The sequence below is a fragment of the Acomys russatus genome, chromosome 10, assembly GCF_903995435.1.
Source record: "Acomys russatus chromosome 10, mAcoRus1.1, whole genome shotgun sequence".
Classification (NCBI taxonomy): Eukaryota; Metazoa; Chordata; class Mammalia; order Rodentia; family Muridae; genus Acomys; species Acomys russatus.
Genome location: NC_067146.1, coordinates 3978339 through 4004329, shown reverse-complemented (window position 1 = coordinate 4004329; position 25991 = coordinate 3978339). Strand labels below are relative to the sequence as shown.

The following is a 25991-nucleotide window of genomic DNA, read 5'->3' as shown; positions in this document are numbered from 1 at the left end:
GTAAAACTATTAAAAAAAATTTTTTTTTTGCTTTTCTCAAGAGTATTTCATATCTTTGAATTCAAATTCCTTAAAACATCATTGTTTTTAACAACAAAGCAAATAATTGCTACTTGTTATTTCATATATGTATATCTAAAACATCAAATTATTGGTATATATGTGAGTTTAGTTTTTGATGGTAAAATAGTCCATTAAAAGTCTTGACATTTTGCTGTTTTCTTGCCCTTGCTGTGAAGTACTGGTCTCTGCTACAAGTGGGTTGTCTATATGAACCTTGTCTTGGCAACAGTTCCCACAGGTCAGTGAGGACCTTCAGCAACTTTGTGCTTTTTGGGGTATTCTGTCATATAGTACAGATTTCAAGGTCAGACTACTTGGGTTCAGAATTCTCTGCCAAATGATTTAATTATATCCCATTGTCTTTTTTCCTTATATTAAGTAGAGGTAATAGGAATGTTTGGCATATTAGGCTTTCAGTTGTAACACGTAACAAACTGTCTCTGGGTAGGGTATTTGTAATCCTTAACAAACATTAGTTCATATCTTTGGTTTTCAGTTATCACTGACCTCAGGGACTTGCCAGCATCTAATGTCATTGTTCTCAGTGATCATTTTTATCATTAATAGAGATTTTGGAGATGGCTTGTGTAGACTTGGAATGTGACTTTTTGTCTTTTAAGCATATTATGTTACATGCTTATTAAGCAGTATCTCCTGGAATGCTAACATTCCAGGGGCTGAGGTGCAGGAGGCTTGCCACAAATTGAGGCCAGCCTGGTCTAGGGGAGAGACCTTGACTCAAAAAACAAAGCAAAAAAAAAAAGAGGCTTATAGAACCTCAAGTAGAATGCTCAAAATTGCTGTTAATTTTTCAAGCTTTTCTTACTTTGATCGGTGTTGCCATATTTTTATATTATGATAAAGTACTTGAAAACAGTTTATGAGAGGAAGGATTTCTTTTAGCTCACACTTTCAGAGACTGCAATTCATGGCTACTTGTGGATTATTTCTGGGCCCATGCCTAGTGAGCCAGAGCACCATGGCACGGAGTCTGTAATGGAGTAAAGTGGCTCACCTATGGCAGAAGAAACAAAGAACAAGGGGCTAGATACAAGATAGAATAAGACACACCCCTCTTTACCTGTTTCCATCTGCCAGAATCAACCTCCTAATGTCTGTTTAGCAATGAACTTCCAGTGGATAAATTCATTGGTTTACCGTCTTCATGACCCAGCCACCTTTTCTGTAGCACCACCCCCACCAGTTTCAAGTCTTCAACACTAGCCTTCTGGACTGTTTTATATCTAAACTACAATGCTCTCCTTATCTATATTTTGTAAAACTGGTTATAAGTAGTATTTTTATCTTGCCTTATGATTTTCTGAAAGTATTGCTTTCTGTGGGCTAGAGCATGTAAACATAGCATATTGAGGTCCTAGGTTTAAACTCCAACTCTTAAAAAAGTATTATGCAGGACTTGGCAGTGCCTCTGGTCATAATTCTGAACCTTGGTTGAGATAAATTATGTATAAACAAACATTCTGTATCACCTGTAAAGAACTAAATAAATGTAATATTTGTTGTTAATTCATTTTAGGTGTTGAAAGTATATATTCTATGCTAACCAATATAGTTAGATTCTACATAATGTCTTTGTGTTTTGTGTTGTTGCCTATATGATACAAGGGTGTTTTGCTTGTGTATCTTTCTTTGAAGATAGGTATGAAAATGGAGATAATGTAGTAGTATTAGGAACAATTAAGGTTCAAGATGACTTTTTTATAGCTTCCATTTTGGTTTTAATGAATTTACTGGAGGAGTAAAGCAGATTTTTAAATTAGCATATGGTTATATAAAGCCATATTATTATGTAGTTCTCTTACCTAGGTTTGCAAAGTGTTGCCTATAGGAGAAATGTGGCTGAAGCCTCTTTTTGTGCAGCCGGCAAGCTATGGATAGTTCTGTATTTTTACATTTCAAACGTTGGTAGAAAAGAAAGACTTCTATACCCTGAGGTTGTGTGTTAATTATAACACCTCCAATCCTATTGGCAGCCTATTTAGCACAAAAGAGATGACCCCTGTATTAAATTATTGGTTTCCATGGAATTTGGAATCTGATAGTTTTCACTTTTAAAAGCTATTACCTATATATTACTTTTATAGTAAATACATTTTTATTAATTGGAGAAATTTCATGGTTATCTCCAAAATACTAAGACTATTTATAAGTCATTGTTATTTCAGGATTTTTTGCCTGTAGCTGTTTATTGCCACCAGTCTTGTTTTGGTTCCCTGTCAGCTATAATACTCTGTTCTATTAGAGACACTCTTCTCAGGTATATTCTGATCTGTTTCTTCAGCTATCAGGAACTTAATATTTATCCTATTTTTTTCTTTGGAGTTTGGGTGTCCCAACGTATTTTGCTCCTCAAATTAATATTTTTCAGATCCTCAAAAGAAAGATTCAGAGACCAAGACTTAGCATCACGTGACAGAGACAGGAATTCAAGAGACAGATCACCTCGTGACCGAGATGGAAAAGATAAGAAACGGTTTTATGAGAGTGCTAATGGCAGATCAGAAGACAGGAGGAGCTCTGAAGAGCGTGAAGCAGGGGAGGTCTAACTAGCTGTGTCCATACCTTCAATCTTTAAGCTTCCTATGGCGTTACATGATTAGTTTACAGCTGTTCAGGGTGACAGTAAACAGTCAGGCTAAATGTGTGGTATATAACAATCTGAACCAAACCTGTTTTCCTTGATACGGCCTAAAACTGCATCTACAGTTGCTGGTAACCCTGAACATACAGTTTTATATAGTCAGACACTGATCTCTAGCCTTTCAAGTAGGAGTGATAGTGAATGAATAGTGTTAATGCCTTGACATTTTTGAACATTTGTAAAATAGTCTTCCTCTCTATTCCAAATAGCAGCTTTAAGAATCTTTTTCCTTTGACATTTTTATCTCCAAATACCTGTGCCTCCAACTGTAAGAGAAAAGGAGGCAGGGAAGCAATATAACTTCTGTTCTAAGATTCTGTTCACATCAATTACTAGTTGATTACAGTTGAGCATTTCTACAGGATTGTGTGCTGGAGTAATTTAAATATGGAGCCTGTTAAGAGTTGGAAGATGAATAGCTATTGTATTACATACCTTTTGCTTTTTTACTGAAAATTTGAAATCCGACTTGTTTTGATTTTTCTGTTCCATTAAACTGCTATGCTCAGTGTATTGAGGTGGGATAGAGCAGGGACTGTTTTATAATAAGCACTTGTTTTTGGTGTGTGTGTGTGTCTGTGTGTGTGTGTGTTAGAAAGGCTATACTCTTATGGTTTAAAAAAAAAATGAAGCCATCCCCACCCTCCCCCCATTACACTGTAACTTTTTTAGTAAGTTGTCACTAGAACTATCTGTTCTGAGTATTTTCCTCTATTCTGTAACATCCTAACAGTGCCTTACAAGGCACTAAAGGAAGTAAAAATATAATTGTGGATTCCAGATGAACTGTTGCTCCACCCCAATCTCTTGTTGACTATATTCCTACTTCAGAGCAAGGAAAGATTGGACCTGTGGAAGCAACTGAGAGTCTCTTGTTTATATTTCTTAATTGACAAGCTTGAATAAAAACAGTATGTCACCAACATAGTGAAACCAACAGTTTCTGCATTAAAGAGTTAATTACTTGCTAATGACTACCTAGTATTTAACAAACACCTTTTGTCCTTCTAGAATATAGGAGAAACAATAATATAGTAGGGTAAGGTCTCATATAGTCCAAGATGACCAAGCATTCACTGTTCAGTTGAAGATGACCTTTAACTCCTGCCTGATCCTTGAGCCTTTGCCTCAGTGCCAAAATAGATACAACTGAATCCAGTTTAGATAATTTTTCAAGAAATTCAGGGTTGTGGGGCAGGTTCTCAAAATTGATAAAGTTATTTGGCCCTTTGTAAATGTCAAAGAGTGGGCAACTTATGGCCATCTATGAGATACTGGATTTTCTTAGGTTTAGAGATGAGACCTTGCTTATCTATTCTTGGCTAGCCTTGAATTGCAAACTTTCTTGTCTCAACCTCCTAAGTGTTGGGACTATAGGCACAGACCACCTGGTGTAGTTTAAACTTTTTTTTTTTTTTTTTTAACAGCAAAAAGGAACCACAGTATGTTGGAATATGCCCATCATCCCAGTGCTGAAGCCCTTGTTAGGCTGAGGCATGTGCAACTTAAGTTTAAGGTCAGGTTTCCAGATTACCAAGTGAACTCTTTGCACACTCTGTATTATTTCCTTCCACACATTTATAGAGCTTAAGGAACCTGTCCTCACTGTGGTCCAGTTCTGTTGTGTTTGTAAAGAATGTTTGTCTGCATTGCATCCCAGTGGTCTACACTGTTTTTCATAAATTTTTCACAGAACTTTAGGTTTAGTGCCCTGGGTTGTAGATGATAATAAAAATTGGATTTTTATTTAATTTATTAATTAGCTTTTAAGAAGCCTGGCGTGGTGGTGCATGCCTCTAAGTCCCAGCACTTGGGAAGCAAAGGCAGCTTGGTCTACAGCTCCAGTTCCAGTACAGCCAAGGCTGTACAGAAAAACTTTGTCTCGGAACAACAACATTTCACAGCTGGGGAAAAAAAGCAGCTTTCTGAGGTAGACATTCAGCGGTTGTAAACTTGTAAACCACTGAAACACATCCATTCATCTGGTAATCCGCTGCTCTTCGTCTCCCCATCAGTCTGTAACTGATGCTGTAACATTGCTAATTGCCTTAAATCTCCTTCAAAACAGAGCTTCACACTTGCTTGTAGTCCCCAGCACTGGGGAGCTGAGGCAGGAGGGTTGTCACAGGGTCGGGTCCAGCTTGAGGTAATACCGAGTTTGTATCATTATTTGATTTCTGCCTGGTCTTTGTATTATTTTAAGGGTATTATTTATTTACTTATAGGAATGCTGACATCTCCTTTGAAACATGGTCTCTTTGATGGGAGCTCACAAATTAAGTTAGATTGCCTGGCTGGTGAGCCCTCACCTCAGAGCACTGTAATTACAAACATGAACTACTGTGTTGACGGTACACATGAGAGTGTCAGAAATGACTAGGACAAAGCCAAGTGAGTGAAAGAATAGATGTGTGTGGTGCCACCTATTTCCACGCACCTTTGTTAGTCTTCATGAAAATAGTCATAGCAAAGTTGGGGCGTGAGTTATATATATATATTTTAGGTCCCTAAACTTCCCCTAAGAAAGTTTGATATAAATTACTTGAAGGTTGAAGTGAAGCACTTGCCTCTCCTGTATGATGCCCCAGTTTCAGTTTCTAGCATTGTCAGAAGTGTCGGCCAAGTGAGGGAGCTAGGGAGCTAGCTCTGCTCCATATTACAAGCTTGTTGGAAAGCTGAGGTGGGAGGGTTTCAAATTCGGCATCAATCTGAGCAAACTTTAGGCAGTGTTTTTAAAATGTCTGTGAACATTCTGTATCAAAAGCACAGAAAGGACCCCATCTCAAAACCAGGCTTGTAAAGAAACTAAACCCAAATTCTAATTTATAGAAAATAAGACAAATTCAGAACATAATGTCATTTTACAAAACAGCTGGCTCAATTTCTCCAAAACTTAGTTTTAAGTAAAAGGAGAATAAAGAAATGGTCAGTAACCATGTTTGTAGTCTAACTAGATCTGAAGAGATTTTTGACTAGCTGGGCATGGTGGTTCATGCCTGTAATCCAGACACACGAGAGGCAGGAAAATTGCCATGATTTTGAGGCCAACCTGGGCTACAATAGGCTACCCTGCCCTAAAAGAGAAAAAGTAGAGAAACTGGGATATTGTATGGACTGGAAAGAACTTGTTAATTTGTGTAAAATGTGTAATGTTAATTTGCATTACCTAAGAACATCCTTATTTTTAGTATTTATGTAAAACTTGACATCTGATACTTATTTTTCAAATGATCCAGTTGTATGTGCGCATATACATAAAAATAGTGTAAAATGTTAAGTATTAGACTTAAGCGTTATGAATGTCTATTTTCAGTTGTGATTTTCAAGTAAGCTACCACTTTAAACCTTTTCCTGGCCTGGCTGGGAAGGTGGCTCACTCAGTACATTCCTACAGTGCAAGCCTAAGGACCTGGGGTTGGGTCCCTAAATGCCATGCACGGTGGTTTCGACTCATGGCTCTGAGGCTCACTCACCAACCTGACTAACCAACTGGTGCGGCTCAGGCCAGTCACAGACCCTGCCTCAAGAAAACACGATGGACTGGCACTGAGGGTGATTTCTGGCCTCCACCCAATGCATCTGCACACACATGAACACAATCTAAGTGAAAACACTCTGACCTGACAAATGCATACATGGGTGTTTTAAGGTTTCTCAAAATTTTGATCTCTGAAAATTATCAGAATCACACAAAGGAAATACCAGTAGTTAGACACATTAAAAAGTTATGAGGTGCCACTACATACTCATAGGAAAATGACAGCAACATCAAGTGTTAGTGGAGATGAGCAACTAGAACTATTTATACTGAAAATAGCACAGCTGCTTTGGCAAAGGGAACTCAGCAGCTTCTTAAAAAAGTCAAACAAATTGTGATACATCCACATGAGAAATTAAGAATATAGCCAGCTGAAGGAGCCAGCCCCAGAAGAGAACCCTGAACAGTTTTCTTGATGTGATTTAGAACAGGCAAAAGTATCCTGTGAGCTTTGCTTCAGCATTGGCTGCTGAGCAGTGGGCCTTTTAGGGTGCTAGAAATTTCCCATACATTGAGCAGCAATTGTTAATGCTTCTTTGACATATCCAGGGCCCACCCTCTTCCCCTCTGCTGCCCTGAAATCCTTTATCCTCTTTGGGTCTCAGCTTTGGGATAGCCTGGAAGATTCCTACTGTTGAGAGTGTACCGTGGCTTGCTCACCCTTCCTTCCATTGTCATGTTTCATTGTGGTGTGGAAATTTCCGCTTTGGGTGCAGTTTGACTTGATTCCTTTCCACAGTTCAGCAATCACAGAGGTAGCACTTCAGCCAGCCTAAGATGCTAGAGTCCTTTCTTGTGACTAGATGCCTCCAGCTTAGATTGTCTATCTCTTGACTTGAGGACAGGTAAGTTAAACGCTTCTGGTGAAACAGTATTACTCTATTGAGGGAGTGGCCCAAAAATAAAGGTGGACATGTGACAAGAAGCCACTCCAAGTCTCCTTTTCTGCTATGGCTATTTAGAATCTGCTGTTTCTTATAACCTAGAGGCTCACTTAACTAATTTACTTGGATATGGTAGGAATTAGATGTGCTAATACAGGTAAGTACACCAGATAGCACAGGGCAGGAGCTGTAAGACAACAGGTGGGTTTCGTGGCTGGAATTGCCTAGCAGTGCAATTTGGAGCCCCCAGTATTCTTGGGGTGTCCTTGGGTTTCCACACATGTATGTTAACTCACAGGTTCATGTGCATGGTGAGAAAGTGCCTTTGCGTTTCGAGGCCAGCCTCCCTCCAAAGTGTATGTTGTTCACTGCTGGTCAGAACTTTGACAGGGACTAAAGCATGCCTTTAAACCCTGAGAGGTGGGAACTGGCATCTCTTCATAAGCAGGGCTGCTTGATGCCTTTATTCTCAGACTCCCTACAGATATTACAAAGTTCTTTATTTTTTAAAAATAATTTTATTACATTTATTGTGGCAAGTGTCATGTCACAGCAGTTTCAGATGTCAGAGGGCACATGGCGACTGGTTCTCTCCTTGCACCATGTGGGACCCGGGAATTGAACTCATGTCATAAAAAAAAACAAAAAACTCACGTCATCAAGCTTGGTGGTGAGAGCCTTTACCTGCTGAGCAGTCTTGCCAGCACTACATTTTAAAAACTATGATGTGTGTGATTGTGTGTGTGTGTGCAAGAGAAGGGTCAGGGCTTGCGTATGTGTGGCGGCAAGAGGACAGCTTTGTGGAATCAGTTATTCCACCTCTACATGGGTTCTGGGGATCAGATTCCAGTAACTAGGCTGTGTGGCAAGTGCTTCTATCATGCTGCCCACCAGATCTCTTTTTATAAAGAGACAAGTCACACTTGATTAGCCATACAAATAGCCTCATTTTTATCTGACTGCACAAACAAACTATTTCCAAAAAGGCCACATTACAGGTACTGGGAACCAGAACTTGCATAGATTGGACAGGGACTCAGTTCAAACCAGAGGACAATCCCGATCCTAATGCCGCTGGTTTCACTTACCGGTTGCTCATCCAACAGCTTGCAAAGTGGACAGACTCCAAAAAGCTGTGCTGATTTTAAGGATATGGGTTCTCTAGATTTTTCTCTTGCTCAGGACTTTGCCATGACTGCTGCTCTAGATACCCGTGAGCGACAAAGGCAGGAAGCTGAAACAAGTTCATTCTCAAAAGGAGTGAATTCAGAATAAATGCACCTCAACACTTAGCCAGAGAAGCATTAGGGAGCTGGTAGAGGTCACACCAGGGAGTGGGGCGTGACTGGATGTCCCAGCGATGCTCCCTCAATATGTGATGGTGTCTGCAAATATTTCAGCTGCTTTTCTCACTGCTTCAGTGAAATATCTGACAAAAGCAACTTCGAGAAGGAAGAGTCTGTTTTGGCTCCCAGTTTGACAACATGGTGGGGAAGCATGCCTGGAGTATAAAGCTTCTGGTCACACTGCTTTTTGCAGTCAGGAAAAACACAGAGAGATGAATGCTTGTGCTCAACTGATGGACACCAGCCCATGGAATGGTGCCGTTCACATTTAGAGTGGGTCTCCCATCTCAGCCTGACCCAGAAATTCCCTCACAGGCAGACCCAGATGCCCACCCCCCTTATTTTATTATGTGTGCCTCCACAAGGCTCCTCCACCCCATTTCATGTGTATGGGTGGTTTTCCTGCATGTATATCTGCAGCATGTACATGCAGTGCCTGAGGAATCCACATTGTCAGAGCTGGTGGGGCTGTCCTGATAGTTCCAGGAATCAAACCCAGGTTCTCTGGAAGAGTAGCCAGTGCCTTTACCCACTGTGCCATCTTCTGACAGCCTAGACTTGTGTGTGTATCCCATTCCCACACACAAATACACCCCACATCCATGGAAGCCAGAAGAGAACGTCAGATGGCTGCGAGCTGCCCAGCATGAGTACTGGGAACCAAACTCAGGTCCCCTGCGAACGTAGTTCACACTCTTAATGAATGAACCATCATCCCAGTCCCTCCAGCAGGCTCTTGATAGCATGCAGATGGGGAAGCCTGCCCAGGCTTTGACCAGCAAGAAGCAGTCTGGAGGCCTCTAATACTGACACAGAATTGTGAAGGCAACAGGACCCCAAGTGCCAGGACGTGTTGGTAGGTAAGGGAAGGAGATAGCTGGACTTTCTTTACAAATTCAATATTGAATATCTATTCCTGACAGATGCTACAGTTACAGTAGTCATAACTCACCTCGTGGGGATGACTCTTCTTGTCTACCATGGAATCACAGTTTAGGGATAGGAATCTCCACTGGCAGGGAAGCCTGCCATGAGCTATGCTCATGTTTCTGTTGCTGGGGTTGAATCTGGGACCTAAGCTACGTCTCAATAGGAAGCTGCATTTTAGATTTTTCCGGTGGGGGAGGCACAAGGCCTTACAGGATAGTCGCCTTTCTAATGGGCCTGAGGAACACTAGAAGAGGCAAGCTTGTGAGCAGAGAAGAACTGAATGGACTTGCTGGGTTTCCTAGGCCCCTGCTCCCCTCTCCACATAAACAGAACCCAGAGAGTCCTGATGGCAGTTGCTGCATTTTTCTTGCAGCTTAGAACCCAAGCTGGCTCCTTGAGAAAGGCCTGGCCCTCCTCTGCCTGGTTCCCTCTCCTCATAGAATATCGCCTCCCTGCCCTGAGGCCACGCCCAGGTAGGCATCCCTTTCTCCTGCTCTGGCTCATCTCCTGGGAGCAGCACGCCCTTACGTGTGATCCTAGCCATCCTGTCCCTCCCTTTGGGAACCCTGCTGCCATCACTTTAAGATAACCAGAACAAAACACATTGCACTCTTTTTTTTTCTGCACTGGTAGGTTGAACAGGTGAGGGGTTACCAGCCAGTCTCAGATTTAGATGTGCACTCAAAAGGCCTAGAAAAAAACCAACATGGATCTCCTGCTCTGTCAGTCTGGCTTCATTTACTGACCTAAGCGGTACGTCATTCCACACTGCTGTCCTGGCTGTGCTCTCAAGAGCTTCAGTAATAACCAAGGTTGGCAAATGCGTTATCAGGCTACTCCGAGTTAGCGCCAGGTCGGCCTGTGATGGTGGAACATGGTTACATTGGTGAATCTGAAATTATTCATGCTTACAGAGCTAGAGAAAGCATTTTTAATCTCACGGGTAGGTTGAATGGGTGTGGACTGAGCAGCCAGCCCCAGATTCGATGCACAGCTGGAGCTTACATGGGAGCTATCAGGTGCCTGTGATGATGGGCACGGAGCTGCAGAATTTAAGGTCAGCTCTGATGGGTTGCAATCTTGTATTGGTCTAACCTCTCCTGCCTAGTTTCGTTTTACTCTCTTGAAGTGGGAAATGTTACTCTGTCATTTCATTTTAGAAGTGTGCCACTTGTGTTTAATTTGACAGAGGCTCAGGCTAGAAGTTTGCTAAGATTCTCAGGACAGTCTTTTTTGGACTTTTGAACAGTTGAGCTGAATGCAGTTTGCATTTGCGTTAGCCGTAGGCTGGGTGTGGTGGAACACATCTGTAATCCCTGGACCACACAGTAAGTTCTGTGTGCTCTGCTATGAGAATAAAATGTTCCCAGCTCGTAGTGCTGGATTTAGGGGTGACTGTAGGAGCTTTAGGAGGTAGAGCTTGATTTGTAGAGGTATGTCAACAGTGACAGACCTTTGAAAGTTGTTCCCACCCCTGGCTCCGACACTCCCTCTGCTGCTGAGAACTGGGCAGCCCCACCAGGGGAAACCCTCTGAATCGGTGAGCCTGCTTGCTCACTTTTGCCTCTTTGAAGTTGTTTCTGTCAGGTGTTCTGGCCACACCAAAGCAAAAGCAGTGAACACAGCTCCTGACATGGCTACCACAGGAGACTAAGTCACTTTGTTCCCCTTGCACAGACCCAGGGTCTGGGGGAGCTGCAGTCCAGAGCCATAAGCCTGCCTTCTTCCAAACCTCCACAGCTCCAGTCTGGGTGGTCCTCACTGTCTTCCGGGAACCTGCAGTGGGGGTGAGGAGGAGAGAGAGAGAAGACACTCAGGTTGCTGGGCCTCGTCTCCTGTGCAGGCCCAGTACTGTGTCAGTCACTGCACACAGGCAGGGAAATAGCTGGAAAGAGGCCCGGCCATATCTCCCACTGGTGAGCTACATGGTGGAACTACTGGATTCCTGAGCTGCAGACCTTGTATCTGAAAAGTAGCCATGGCAGTTCTGCCTGGGTAATGTGTTGGGGACACATCAGGGTTGGAGTGAAAGGACAAACCAATGCTAGCCCCTTTGGCTGCGTGTGGAATGGGTCTCCTGTTGGTACTGAAAAGGAGGCTATGGCATAGCAGAAGGGGTGGGAACCCAGTTACTCACAGTTGGGATGGCAAGGGGACCCCGTCAGTCCAGTGCCAGCCTTCGGGGCCTCGTCGAGCCCCCACCCAGAAGCCCTTGGTGATCTGGTATTTTCTTAGGAAGTCCTGAGGGAGAAATGCAGGCAGTTAACTCTCTACATCTTTGCACATCATGGCTCACTAGGGCATCCATTTCCCCTGAGGCTTCTGCAGGGTTCCAGCATACCCCTCCAGGAAGGAATCAGCTCACACTTCTTGGCAGAAGGTGTCCTGGATGCTTGCTGTGTGGCCTGCCACTATGCATAGGCTTGGGGACCAGAAACTAGAACCATCCCATCTCAACCCCTCAAGAGTAAGTGACAGGAAGCACACAATGAGAGAATACAGCCGCTCAGAGAAGAAGACAAGGCCCTGGGCCAAGTTAGGAGGCTCCTAAGCCAGTAGCCAAGTGGCAGCCAGCAGCCAGAAGGACTGGTTCATGGGGGCCAGGAATTAAGGTGTGAGGGAGGTATGGGGCAGATTAATGGTGTCGTTTCCTGCAGGAGCAAAATTACCTTGCACTGGTTTAGCAGTGTTAATGCCATTACAAAGGTGAGTGTGGGGCTCTGGAGACTGCTCAGTAGTTTAAAGAGCTCACTGCCAAACTTGATGAGCCGATTTCAACCCCTGAGACACGTGGTGGAAGCAGAGGACTAACTCCTCAAAACTGTCCTCCAGCCTCCACACACACATTGTGGTGTATGCATGTATGTGTCCCCCTGCCCCCAATAATAAGATGCACTAAAACCGTGCTGTGACCTTAGCAAAAAGAAACAAACAAAACGTATGCATGAATGTTAACATAAGGAGCAACAGAAACCAAGAGGGGTTGCGACAGCCGACAACGAGAAATTCTCTTCTAAATATTTGTCCTTTTGAAGCAGTCTCTCACGTTGTAGCCTTGCCTGGCCTGGAACTCACGAGATCTTCCTCGGTCTGCCTCTAGTCTAGAGTACTGGGATTAAAGGTGTGTCACCACATCCAAGCTGGCCCTGAATCCACTTTCTGAGAACTAGGAAATTACAGGAGTATCTACCAAGCCCACTTTATATTACTTTAAGAAACAAGTTTAAAAAAAAAAAAAGTTGAGGGGGCTGGAGAGATGGTTCAGTGGTTAAGAGCACCGCCTGCTCTTCCAAAGGTCCTGAGTTCAAGTCCCAGGAACCACATGGTGGCTCATAACCATCTGTAATGTGATATGGTGCCCTCTTCTGGCTTGCAGGAGTACATGCAGGCAGAGCAGTATATACATAGTTATAATAAATAAAATTTTTTTGAAGTTGAAACATTAAAAAAAACCAAAATAGGACTGAATAACTGGTGGTTTGAATGTGAGTAGCCCCTATAGCTTCTTTTATTCGGATGCTTAGTCCCCCGCTGATGAGCTGTTTGGGAAGGGTTAGGAGGTGCAGCCTGGTTGGAAGAGGTGTGTCCTTGTTTGGGGCCATATCCCTGGAAGAGAAATTTGAGGTTTCAAAAGTCCATGCCAGGGGCTAGAGAGGTGATGGCTCAGCAGTTAAGAGCACTGGCTGCTCTTCCAGAGGACCAGGTGTTGGTCTGCTGTATTTTGATGCTAATTAATAAAAAACCTTCACACCTGGGCTGGGCAAATGGGATAGGCCTGGCTAAGATTCCCGAGCCTGCGGAGGAGACCCAGAGAATCTTGGGAAGAAGAGAGACAAGAGAAGACCGCCATGGGTTAGATGGAAGAGAAACACTTGGCTGGCACGGATGGAGATTTGGTCCAGATGAAGAACATGAGCAAGTATTTGGGATTATGGATGGGAGGTAGCTTGGTAGAAATTATTAAAAGCAGATGGCATGGGATTGGGGCAGGTATCCCATACCTGCCCCAATATGAGAAGTAGTTTAGAGGATTAATGTTTGCCCTGCCCCAGGTTAACTAAGGCTATTTTAAAATATAACAGGTATCTGTGTCTTCATTGATTGCTAGCAGGTTATACTGCCATAATAATAATTATAGGCCTGATAATAAACATTACTAGGCATACAGGTAAATTAACAACAACAACCAGGGTTCAAATACAGCACAAACATGGTAGTTCACAGCTGTCTGTAACTTTAAGATCTGACACACTCTCACACAGACATACACACAGGTAAAACACTAATGCACATAAAATGAAGGTAAATTTTTTTTTAAAGCCAAATAGCAGGCCCAGTGTCTGCCTGTCTCTGCCGCCTGTACATCAGAATGTGATGCTCCCAGCTACGGCTACTGCACCATACCTGTCTGCTTGCCACCATGAACACGGACTGCGCCTCTAAAACTGAGCAAGGCCCCAATTAAACGCTTTCTTTTGTACAAGTTGCCATGGTCATGGTGTCTCTTCACATCAATGGAACATTAAGACAACACACACACACAGATTTGTGTGTTTACATATGTGTGTGCATGTGGAAAAGAACAAGACAAAACACTAAGGTTTACTTGTGTTTCAGTGCACTGATCCTATCTATATAGGGAGATTTTTATAAATGCTTCATCTTAAGGTTCCAAATTGGATGGTTAAACTCATCCCTGTCCCCAAAACTGAGGAGTGTTGTTCTGCCCAGGGTTCAATGTGCCTGACAGTGCTGAGGGCAGGGGCCAGGCTTCCTGGTGGCAGTTTTAACACAAGATGGCCATTTCAGGAAGCTGGAAAACCCTTACTTCCTGGCCTGGCCCCAGCTCTACACACTGTCTAGGGATCCACCTCAAGTATCACAGAGGCTGTGGTCCAGAGGGGGACAAGGCTTTATCTTGCCCTGCCAGCCAAACTTGATGTGTGTAAGAGTTTCCCAGGTGGTACTGGTTTGGGAGGCATGAAGTCATGGGGAGCAGCTGAGGCCTGGCACTGTGAGGGGAGAGGCCCCTGGTGAATGTACAGCTTCAGTTGAAGTGGAAACCAAGGGATTAAAGGGGCCATGGAGAGAAGTTGAGGCTAGACACATGTGGCAGGGTCATAGTATCCAAAGAGAGCTCAGGAGAGGCTAGGTGAAGGTGCAGCCAAGTTGAAGTGGGGAACCCAACATTTTGGAGATGTCATCACCGTGGGAGCTGGCCTAGGCCTAGGAGACAAGATGAGTGCGCTGTGAATGTGTCAGGGCCAGAGAGGTGGGGCTGCCCAAGCCCTTTGGAAAGCCGACTGAGTAAATCCTAGACATCCAACACTGAGCTTTTTACATAGTTGGGGTTGGATTTTTGCTTTGTTCAAATTGTGACTGTGCCTTGGTTCTTCCCTTTTTGGCGTAAGAAAATATTTATCTTATTTCTAATTTTATAGGTTCCTGAAGTTGGGAGACTGAACTTTAAAGAGACTTTGGAGTTTTAGAGAGACTGAACTTGTTGTTGTTGTTTCAAGAGAGGGTTTTCTCTAGTCCGGCTGTTTTGGACTCACTTTTGTAGACTCAAACTCAGAGAGATCTACCTGCCTCCTGGACAGCCAAGGCTACACAGAAAAACCCTGTCTCGAAAAACCAAAATAAGCAAGCAAAATAACAACAAAAAGCCTGGAGGCAAGTCTGTTGGGTATTTTCTTGATTAATGGCTGATGTGACTGTAGGACTGCTACTCCAGGCAGGTGGTCCTGGATAGCATCAAAGCAGGCTGAGCGAGTCATGGGAGCAAGCCTGTAAGCAGCACTCCATCATGGCCTCTGCATCAGCTCCTGCCCCGACTTCCCAGGATGATGATGTTTATCACAGCAATATAACCTTAACTCAGACTCACACACACAGATAATGATAAGGTTGGAGAGGTGGCTGGCTCAACTCTTGCCGCTCTTTCAGAGGACCTGTCTTTGGTTTCTAGTATTTATATCAGGTGATTCATGACCACCTGTAATTCCAGACCCAGGGGCTCTGACCTTATGCGCACCTGTACTCAAATGCACAGACACACACACGTAAATAGAAGTAAAACTTTTAAGCTGAGTGTGGTGGTGCATGCCTGGACTCTCAGCACCCAGGAGGCAGAGGCAGGTAAGTCTGAGGCAGCTTGGTCTACATAGAAAGATCCAGGCCAGCCAGGTCTACATAGTGAGATTGCTGCAAAAAGGAAGGAAGAAAGGAAGGAAGTGAAAAGAAAAAGAAAGAAATGCTCTGGTCACAAGGCACCAAGTAATTTCTGAGATGCTTTGTTCCCCAGCACTCACCCAGTACCTGACCCTTGCACACCACTAAACATGCTCTGTTTTCTATACCACATGGGTCTCTCCCAGAAAGCCCGGCTCCTGAGCTCACTGTTAATTGGGTAACCCAGGCTGGATGGGACCGTCCTAGCTTGGACACCTGACATCTGGTCCCTGTCCTTGTCACTACTCCTTTGGGCCTTGGTGACAGTGTGAAGGATTTGACCTAGGTTCCTTCCGGAGCTAAGACACAGGGATCTGGGGTGATGCGTGCCCTCTCCTAGCCAGCAGTGCTCACCTGGGTGTGGTTCAGCAGGGGCAGCGTGGCATGGTGCGCTAGGCAGAATGCCCGACTGCCCTCCCAGTCTTGGGCTTCTTCGGAGAGGTAGTAACAGTGGTCCTGAGACCACATCCAGCCTTGAGGGCATGGCTGGCACCTGGCTCCTGAAAGCAGAGATCCGTGAGTCAAGCGGGGATCCTAAGGAGCTATGTATGCATGGATATACTCAAAAACCCAAAACCTGCCCATGACCTTGGCTGGGGGGGGTGAGTCTACTGGTCGGGAGTTGGCAAGGCTCTAGGTGGGAAGGGTTGTAGGCACAGAGAGCCCTGGGAGGGCTGTACAGCTTTCACACCCATGCAGAGTCTGCCTGGATAGGGGCTGGCACTCTCATTACCAGTCAGGTCATAGCTGTGACTGAAGGGAGGAGCGGGTCAAGCTTCCTTCTCCTTGTTAAAAAGGCCTATCTTCTCAACTCTGGTCTCAAAGGCGCTATAAGTACAGAGAATGGGATACTATACCACCTCTCGAGGCCAGAACCACAATGGCTACAGCGCAGACTGCCAGCAGCACAGCCATGACCACCAGAGCCCAGCGCAGGGACTTCATGTACTGGGGCAGGCCTGGAGAGGGAACAGAAAGGCAAGTAAGTTATAAGAGACCACCCAATCCCACACCAGGACCCCCACCCCACACCTCCCACATACCAGCTGCATGGTTACTGACAGGCAGATCACTCTGAGTTCAAGGCCAGCCTGGGCTACAAAGTGAGTCCAGGACAGTCAAGGCTACACAGGGAAACCCTGTCTCATAACAAAACAAAAACACAACAGGGAAACAGTAAGGGACCAGTACATGTTAGTGCACAGTTTATTGTCCCCAGTTTATTTTTATTTTTTCCTCTGAGACAAGGTTTCTCTGTGTATACCTGGCTATCCTGGAACTCATTCTGTAGACCAGGCTGGCCTCAATCTCAAGAGGTCTGCCTGCATCTGCCTCCCAAGTGCTGAGATTAAAGACGTGCACCACCACCCCCAGGTTTCGTACCTATTTTATAAGGTCCAAGATTCTCAGCATAGGAAATGGTTCTGCCCCTCAAATAAGACAGGACTTTCCATATCAAGGAACACAATGGAGGTGATCCCCATAGGCTGCCCAGAGGCCCATCTTCCTGCCTGACAAGGTCAGCTGTCAAACCATTGGCCATCACACCTGGAAAGCCAGAGTGGAAGACAGAGAGTGAAAGGCCACAGTGGCCATGTCTGTCCCTCATCAGAGGCACAGCAGCTCCAGTGCTCACCCCCATGAAGCCGTAACGCCCCTGAAACCAGACCTCTCAGGACACAGGAGCTTGAGGAGCTATAGCAAAGAGCAAAGCTCCTCCTCAAACCTGGCTGTGTGGGCCCTTAGCGTCACGGCTCAGGGATAAGGGGCAGCAGTGAGAGCATGATCATGTGAGCGCAAGAAGGGTAAGAAAACAGTTTGTCTCAAAAAAACGAAAGAAAACAAAAAACCAAAAAAAAAAAAACCTATATCAAAACATAAGGATAACCAGGTGTGGTGACACATGCCTTTAATCCCAGGCAGAGGCAGGTGGATCTCCGTGAGTTCGAGGCCAGCCTGGTCTACAAAGTGAGTCCAGGACAGCCAAGGCTACACAGAGAAACCCTGTCTTGAAAAAACAAAACCAACCAACCAACCAAACAAAAACATAAGGATAGTTGGGTGTGTGGTGGTTCATGCCTTTAAAAAGGAAACAAAAGGTTTTTCTGCAGCAGGATTTTATTTGAAAATAATAACTGAGCCAGGCACAGTGGCATATACCTTTGGTTGCAGCACTTGGGAGGCCGATCTCTATGAGTTCCATACTAGGCTGGTCTACACAGCGAGTTCCAAGACAGCCAGGGCTATGTAGAAAAACCCTGTCTTAAAGAACTATAAAGGAATAATTGACTTAGAAAAACAGTGTGTGTACTCCCGTGTTACATACTCACAGATATGAACACTAAGAGTCTACAGAGATGAGAGTTTTCCAGGTTTTAATCGTAAACACTTGGTGTCACTCAACCTCCAAGCCTCAGGACCCTTTCTTTCTCTCTCTCTTTCTTTTCTTTCTCTTTCATATGTATTCAGTGATCAGAAGTGCATTAAAGGGATGAACAAACCTTGAAAATATATTAAGCCAAAAAAGTCAGACAGCCAAGTGTGGTGGCGCAAACCTGTCATCCCAGAATTCAGGAAATAGAAGCAGGGACATTATGACTTTTTAGACCAGGGGCTGGAGATGGCTTGAGAATTACTGTCACCCTTCCAGAGGACTCTCAGTTCCCAGCATGCACATGGGAGCTCACAACTACAATCTCAAAGACTCAGACGCCATCTTCTGGCCTCCACAGGCACCGGGAACATGCCGCACAGACATAAACACAGGGTGAGAGAGGGTAAATCCAAGCCAAGATCCGAGGGAGAAGCATTCACCACGTGGGGCTATAGCCCTCTCCTCTCAGCTCAGCTTTACAAACTCCTCTCCCTCCTGCCAGCTGCCTGAACAGTTGGTAGAGTAAATTTGCCTAACATGCTTGAAGCCCCAGGTTTTACTCCCAACACCACATAAACCAGGTGTGGGGGCATATTCTTGTAATCCTAGTGTAGAGGGATTTTTGTTTTGTTTTGTTTTTTGAGACAGGGTTTCTCTGTGTAACCGCCCTGGCTGGCTTTGAACTCACCGAGATCCACCTGCCTCTGCCTCCCAAGTGCTAGGATTAAAGGCACATGCCACCAAGTCAAGCTTGTAGAGGGATTTTAATCCAGCAAAATCCTGGACTAGACACGCCCTTAGCACACACCTTCAATCCCAAACAATGGAGGTAAAGTTAGTTGCTGTAAGGAAGAGCGGGTTTAGTGCAGGTCAGCAGAGACAGAACGAGCCAGATGTGAGAAGGAGCCAGAAGATTAGAACAGATTGCTAGCGTTAGTTTGAAGCCAGGCAGAGAAATTCAGTCAGAAGCTGAGAGAAGCCAGTTGGAATCAGTCAGCTTGGAGAGGAGTCTGAGTCAGAACAACTGTATTGAACCAGCCAGCCAGAGTTCAGAAAGAACTAGAAAGGGTGAGCTTATTCGGCAGGAAGTCTCAGAGGCTGAAAATGGTCTAGGCCTAGATTAGATTGTATGGAGGCTAGAAGCTTCCAGGACTAGGCCTATGCTAGCTAGTAAAGGCTCAGAGAGGACAATTACTTCAGGTGAATAAAAGTTACTTTTACACCCTAGCACTCTGGAGGTGAAGACGAGAGAATCAGATGTTCACAGTAATTCTTCAGCCATATAGTGAGTTTGAGGCCAGCTTAGCATACATGAGACCCTGTCTTAAGATATGTCTCCGGGCCTTCAGCACCCTTACGAACAGCTCTTTCAAGGTGCCTGCCCAAAGAAACAAAGGACTAGACCAAGCAGCGATGCTTGCAACCCTCTCCACAGTGGCGTGTCCTTCAGGTTCACACAGGACTGAGAAACAGTTGGCCTGTGACATCTGCCGACCAGGATCAGGTAAGTCACAGAACCTGGCTTAGACTGCCTCTCCTGTTGTTGCGATAACCTTCCTGATCTCCCTCTCAGGAGGGAGCATTTAGCAGAGTTCCTCATCCAAGCAGGAGCCTGCATTCCAAGGCTGTAGCTGCAATTGCTACTTTGTAAGTTTTCTTCCACCCTTTCAAGCCCCAACATTAAATAAGGGGGGGGGGGTAGTGAGGAAAGGAAAGAGACCCCTGAATAAAGCCAGGGGTCAGAGAGGGGTAAAATTAACATTAGACTACATCCTGATGATTAGGGGCCTCAGGTCCTTGGGGGGGGGGGTGTGGGGAGTGGGAGGTGACATCTACTTTCTTCTTGTTTCCTCTTTGCACATGGCTACTTAACATACCACAACCAACAACCCAACACGCCTCTATGAGCCCTAGTGTTTTAAATACCCTCTGAAAAGTTTGCGGAAGTCCAAATGCCACACAATCACAGAAACTATCTACAGCTGGCAATATTATGCCTCCACCAGAGCACAAGGCAAATCATAGTCAGCTGTTGTGAAGCAAGTTCCTTATCTCCACACTTGGGATTAAAACAAAAACATATTCTTATAATTTTTATTTTTTATTTATTTATTTTTTTTTTTTTTTGACACAGGGTTTTTCTGCGTAGCCTTGGCTAGCCTGGGCTTGCTTTGTAGACCAGGCTGGCCTCGAACTCACAGTGATCTGCCTGCCTCTGCCTCCCTTGTTTTGTTTTGTTTTTTATTTAATAATTTTTCCTTCTTTTGTTTTTTTTAAAGAAACCAAAATTCTCATCACATTTCTCTCTGTTTTAAGCCATTAATTATGCTATGTGTAGTAGGGGAATTGTCACAGTTTCTTTGCAAAAGACCATATTTCTGGAAGTTGAAGCACCAGGCATTTTGATATTGGAGACCTCTAGCTATAGTTTGACCTATGATATTAGCATAATACACATTAGAACCGATAATGGTCTATCCCTTATCTGATTGCCCATAGGTGCTACACACACCTTTAGTGGTCTAATAACCTATTTACATTTTCAAATGCCAACTTGTCAATTAGCACTTGTCTGGAATTAGGGGCTGAAATCTTTGTAAATGAGACAGACCTTTCCCCTGACTCCTCAATTTTGTCCCAAGCTCTTAAAGCCACTAAGTGACATTGTCTATAGTACCATCATCAAATTGGATCTGTTCTTGCCTATCAGAGCAGTGACCTCTGCCCAGCAACTTTTCCCTTACTGTATTCATTCCCCTCCATTTACTTCACCCTTCAATACAGGCAGCGTCTTCCCTCCACCATGTTAGCCACGTCAGCTATGGACTGTTCTAGTACAGCTGTTACCAGTCCCTTCCTCTAGTCTGGGGGAATAATTCTATTCCGAGTACCCCAGTGAATTAGAATCTGTTTCACATAAGGCAAGTGCATCTCATATGAAACCATGGCCTCTTTAAAATGCCTCAGAGCTATCGTTTCTGTAAAACACCGCCCTACCTGGTATAGCCTTGTTCCACACCATTAGCATGCAGATGCAGTACCACTACTGGGGAAGCTGATGGTGGCCACCCCTCCTCTCACTCTGGTGGCGTGGTTGGTTGGAGATTAACCCTGTCTCTCAAAAGGGGGCTATAAAGGGGGCTGTTTCATCAGCTTTCCTGACCTGACCATCCTCCCACACAGTTTCTTACTCCTGTGGGAAATTCCCACTGTCTCAGTCACTAGGACTGAGCTTTTTTGTTCTCCCATTCCCAGTGCTCCGTTTCCGGCTGCCCTACCAATTCTGCAACCCTTTCAGAAAAAGAGAAAGAGCGCTCCCTCTTCAGCCTTTGCTGTTGCTCTTTCTTAAGCCCTCCATTTCTACCTGAAAAATCTCCAACTGCCCAGCCAATCTCCCAACCTTTTTTGAAACAATATAGAAATAAGAAAAAGAAAAAAAAAACAGAATAAAACAGAAAATCCCTTCTGGGAGCAAAGCAGGGGATATCCCAGCAGTAGCAGCCGAAATAAAATTTTGTTGTTGTCTTGAAAACAAAAATCCATCCCTTTGTCCCTGCCATTTTCTCTACAGCATCTGAAATAAAATTTCCCATTCTGCCTAGCCCCCTAGCTGCTATGCCCACTTGTAGCTTGGCCTTTACTACTTTGTGCGTTCTTTCACTCTCTATCCCCGCCTTTCACCCCCTTATCACTAGACAGGAGAGAAAGAAGTATAGAACAGAGAGAAACGAGATCCCTAAACCATGGCAAGGGTTAGAATGGGGGTGACACTTGTCAGGCTACTTCCTGCTGATTAGGGGGGGTCAGGTTCCTTGGGGCAAGTTTGATTTTTGCTAACAGGATTTCTAATTATTATTTCTTCTTCTTCTCCTTCTCCTTCTTCTTCCCCCTTCTCCTTCAACAGGGTTTCTCTGTGTAGCCTTGGCTGACCTAGACTTGCTTTGTACACCAGGCTGGCCTTGAATTCTGAGATCTGCCTGCCTCTGCCTCCCAAGGGCTGGGATTAAAGGTGTGCACCACCATCCCCAGCTAATTTCTTCTTTTTCTTCTTTGTGCATGACTCCATAACAAACCTCAACCAACAACAACCAACAACCAACCCAACTACCTCTCTGGGCCCTAATATTTATATACTCCCTACAAAGGCAAATCATAGCCAGCTGCTGTAAAGCAGCCCCTATCCCCACACTTGGGATTAAAACAAAAACATGTTTTTCTCTGTGGAAGAGCAAACAATCCATCATCCGGTTACCCCTCAGAATTGTGGGAGAGATCTCCGTCCTTCAGCTAGGTTAGCTGTACCTGGCCTCTGCCATCACTTCTGTCTGCTGCGGCCTTCTTCTACAAGACTGTCAGAGCTTAACAACTAGGAATAAATCCAGCAATGTCACGTCAGCACTGTTTCTTTAGTCACAGCTTCTTTTATGAATCTGGTAACAGAGTTGGAGAGGCGCTCAGTGGTTAAGAGCACTGGCTGCTCTTGCAGAGGACCTGCAAGGTGGCTTACAACTAACTGCCTTTAATTCCAGTTCCAGGGGACCGGACATTCTCTTCTGGCCTCTCTAGGCACCAGGAACATTTAAGTGGTAAACAGACAAACAAGCAGATACTCTTTAAATTTTTACAATAAATAAATATTTCTAAAAGATTTATTTATTTATTTATTTATTATGTATACAGAAGAGGGTGTCAGATCACATTATAGATGGTTGTGAGCCACCATGTGGATGCTGGGAATTGAACTCAGGACCTCCAGAAGAGCAGTCAGTGCTTTTAACCTCTGAGCCATCTCTCCAGCCTCAAATATAAATATTTTAATAAAAAGCTAGAGCTGGTATAACATCTCCCTAAAGATGTCCATATCATCCCTAAAACCAATGACTACACTAGGCCATTTGGGTAGGAGGAATTAAGGTTCAGATGGAGGTGGGGCTGCTGGCCAGCTGACCTTGAAATGGAGGATCTCCTGGTCCTAGTGCAACCATAAGGCTTCTGATGTTCCATTGAGACATCAAGTGTAAGGGAAACTCATAATAGCCATGGTGAACTCATATCCTACACTTCAGAAAACTGCTCATGGAATTCTAAACGTTTTTAGTGATTTGAGTCCGGGAGCGCTCCCCCTATCTGAGGACCCCTGGGTAATTACTGGCTATGGCCCTGCCTTTCCACAGCTCCAAGTTTGGGCAGTCAGCTTGCTGAGCAAAGGCATTAGCCCCTTCAAGGCCTCTCTGTTCCCGCCAGTCTCTAATAGAACCTCTTCCACCTCCAACCTAGGCCGGCCCAGTGATCCAACCACGAGGGAGCCATTCCTCACACAGGACTACTACAACCGGTTTTTTTTTTTTGGGGGGGGGGGTGTTATACTTGTTAGTGTTTTGTCAATTTGGCACAAGCTAGGGTCATCCGGAAAAGGGGAACCTCCCTTGAGAAAAATGCGTCCATCAGATTGTCAAGTACAGACTGAAGACAAGACTATAGGGTATTTTCTTAGTTACCATGGGGCGCGGGGGATGGGAAGCCATGGCGCAGGTGGTGGCAGAGTGGTGTAAGAAAGCAAGCTAGCTGAGCAGAAGCCAGTTAAGCAGCCTTCCCCAGCGGCTTAACGTCTGTTCCCGCCTCCAGGTTCCTGCCTTGACTTCCCTTGATGAAAGATAAACCTTTCCTCCCCAAGTTGGTGTTGGTCAGCGTTTTATCACAGTAAGAGAAAGCAAAGGAACACAGAGGCTCTTTCTGTAGCGCTAGACTCACCACTTCTTCACAAAGCAAACCCAACACGACGCATGCCCCAGTCCCCTGGCTCGGAGCCAGCTCAGTGTGTGCTGATGGGTGACCATCCTCAAAGGCGCAGAGAAAGGAATCTGGCCCTTGGAAGTGTACCCAAGCCATCACTGACACGTGATTCTGAATCATCTCCCCGCACCCAGAGTTCCTTCCAAGTCTACTTCTCCAAGCTGCTGCGAACACGGAGAAGAAAGGAGAAAGTTCCCCCCGGGGGGGGGGGGTGGTTCTCATTAAGTCTGGTGGCGCATGCCTTTATTCCCACCACCACTCCGGAGGCAGAGGCAGAGGCAGGTGGGTCTTTGTGAGTTCGAGGCCAGCCTGGTCTACAAAGAGAGTTCCAGGGCAGCCAGGGCTATTACACAGAGAAAGCCTGTCTCGAAAAACCAATCAACAACAACTAAGTAAAATAAAATAAAAAATTAAGAAAGAAAGAAAAAGAAAACCCAATCAACCAACAAAAAGAAAAAGAAAAAAAAATTCTGAGACCGAGGAGCAGTTGGACTCCCTGGTTAGTCTAGTGCAGGGACCGGGCTCGTGCGCCGCTGAGCACTCACCTATCAGCGCGATGGCTCGGGGTAATTTCTTGCTGTCTAAGCCTGCGCGCTGCAACAGCGCAGCGTCTTCTTTGGCCAGCCCGGGCTCCTGGCAGCGGCAGGCGGGGGAGACCGGGCAGCCCTCAGCGGGTCCCACCTGCTCGGTCGAGGTCGCAGCAAGGGGCGATCCTCGGCCCCACGTAGAGCCCGGTGACGGGGCGAGCGGCAGCCGCTGGAGCGTGGAAGCCGAGCGGCGGGCGAAGGCTGGCGATTCCGGCACTGGCACGGTGAGGAAGCGCGTGGACGGCGCTGGCGAAGGAGCGCGACTAGCCCCAGCCGCGCCCACGGGCTTCACGCGCACGTCCACCTGCAGCTCCACGGGCGCCCAGGAGCCGGGCGCGGGCTCTCCAGACGCCGCCCAGGGCTGCGGCTCGGACTCGCCGTCCCGGGGCTGTTCGGCCCACGAGGGGCTCGGCGATGGCAGCTCGCGGCTGCATGAGCCCGGGCGGCGGAAGGCACCGTAGCCGAGGCTGAGCGGCGGAACGCGCGGGGAACAGGACAGGGCAGGAGGCTGAGGCACCTCTGCGGAGAACTCCTGCAGCTCCGCCCCTGCCGCCTCCCGCCGGGCCCCCTCCGCCCTCGGGCTGCCGTTGGGAACCCTGGGTTGTGTCGCCTCCATGGCCACCTGAGGCTGCTCCATTTCCGGGCTTTCCAAGGGCTCTTCTGGGGACCGGACCTCGGCCTGGCCTCCCTCAGAGGCTTCCCGGGTCCACTCCATCCCGCGCGCCAAGACCCAGAGACTCGCGGAGTGTAGGAGACGTCTTTGCCAGAAGGAGTCCTGGCTGAAGTTGTCAACCACACCCTTTCACTAGAGGACCTCTGTGATTGGCTGTGGCCCCGCCATTCAAGGGCCCGGCTCTAAAGGGCAGCGGCTCTAAAGGCAGCTCCGGGGAACCTGGGCGTGTCAGATTCCTTCCTTTCCTTCATCCCGGGCCCCACCCACTTCCCCGGTAGGCTCTGGGCCGCTTGTGGGTTCAGTTGGGAAGCCATTGGCTAAATCTGCTTGGACTTCAGAAGTATCAGAGGAAAGAAAAGGGATGGTGGCACAGTTTGGAAGAGCAGATACAAGAGGTGGGTCAAAGGTGAGCGGTGGTGGTGCATGCATTTACAGAGAAACCCCATCTCGAAAACCAAACTAAACAAAGCAGTGGTTTGCTTCGGTTAAATCCAATTTCAGGTGAGCAAGACATTTTCATTCTGGAGGTCAAACTCCAATATGAGACACTATGTACCCTTCTTATTGTATCCTGTCCTTTTGCTGTACTTTAGTGTTCTAGTTTCATTTCAGTTGCTGTGATGAAATATCCTGACCTCTCCCCATCCCCTGCCCCCCACCCCAGAGTTTATCCCAGGTTATGGTCCATCACTGAGGGGAAGTCAAGGCAGAAATTCAAAGCAGCTAGTCACATCACATCCACGGTCCAGAGCAGATGGAAATGAGTGTATTCATGTTCCTTGTTTGCTTGTGCTTAGCTTGACTTAACTTACATAGTTCAGAACTCCCTGCTTAGGGAATGGTGCCACCCACAGTGGGCTGGGGTTTTCCATATCAATTACCAATCAAGTCAGTCTCCCACATATATGCC

The 25991-nt window shown here is 45.8% G+C and overlaps 2 protein-coding genes across 15 annotated transcripts in view; one reads left to right on the top strand and one right to left on the bottom strand.

Moving 5' to 3' along the window:
* The window catches only part of Luc7l2 (LUC7 like 2, pre-mRNA splicing factor), a 53221-nt gene extending 50132 nt beyond the window's left edge, over nt 1–3089 (top strand). For all 14 annotated transcript variants that reach the window (XM_051151701.1, XM_051151698.1, XM_051151706.1 and 11 more), the window contains one exon: nt 2453–3089. In XM_051151701.1, the coding sequence (XP_051007658.1) occupies nt 2453–2630 (178 nt within the window). In that variant the 3' untranslated portion in view covers nt 2631–3089. The remainder of the gene's footprint in view (nt 1–2452) is intronic.
* Nucleotides 3090–10506: 7417 nt separating this feature from the next.
* Klrg2 (killer cell lectin like receptor G2) lies at nt 10507–25170 on the bottom strand. The gene is made up of 5 exons (XM_051151691.1): nt 24367–25170; nt 16512–16613; nt 16009–16154; nt 11561–11664; nt 10507–11199 (listed from the first exon to the last, which is right to left on the bottom strand). Exons 1-5 carry the CDS (start codon nt 25121–25123, stop codon nt 11079–11081), a joined length of 1230 nt encoding a protein of 409 aa, XP_051007648.1. The 5' UTR covers nt 25124–25170; the 3' UTR covers nt 10507–11078.
* Nucleotides 25171–25991: the final 821 nt, after the last annotated feature.

Coding starts and splice junctions, on each gene's coding strand:
- Klrg2 (XM_051151691.1), bottom strand. CDS start 25,123: ATGGAGTGGACCCGGGAAGCCTCTGAGGGAGGCCAGGCCGAGGTCCGG. Junction 16,155..16,511: donor GGTTCTGGCCTCGAGAGGTG/GTATAGTATCCC, acceptor CTCTGCTTTCAG/GAGCCAGGTGCCAGCCATGC. Junction 11,665..16,008: donor CCCTGCTGAACCACACCCAG/GTGAGCACTGCT, acceptor TTTCTCCCTCAG/GACTTCCTAAGAAAATACCA.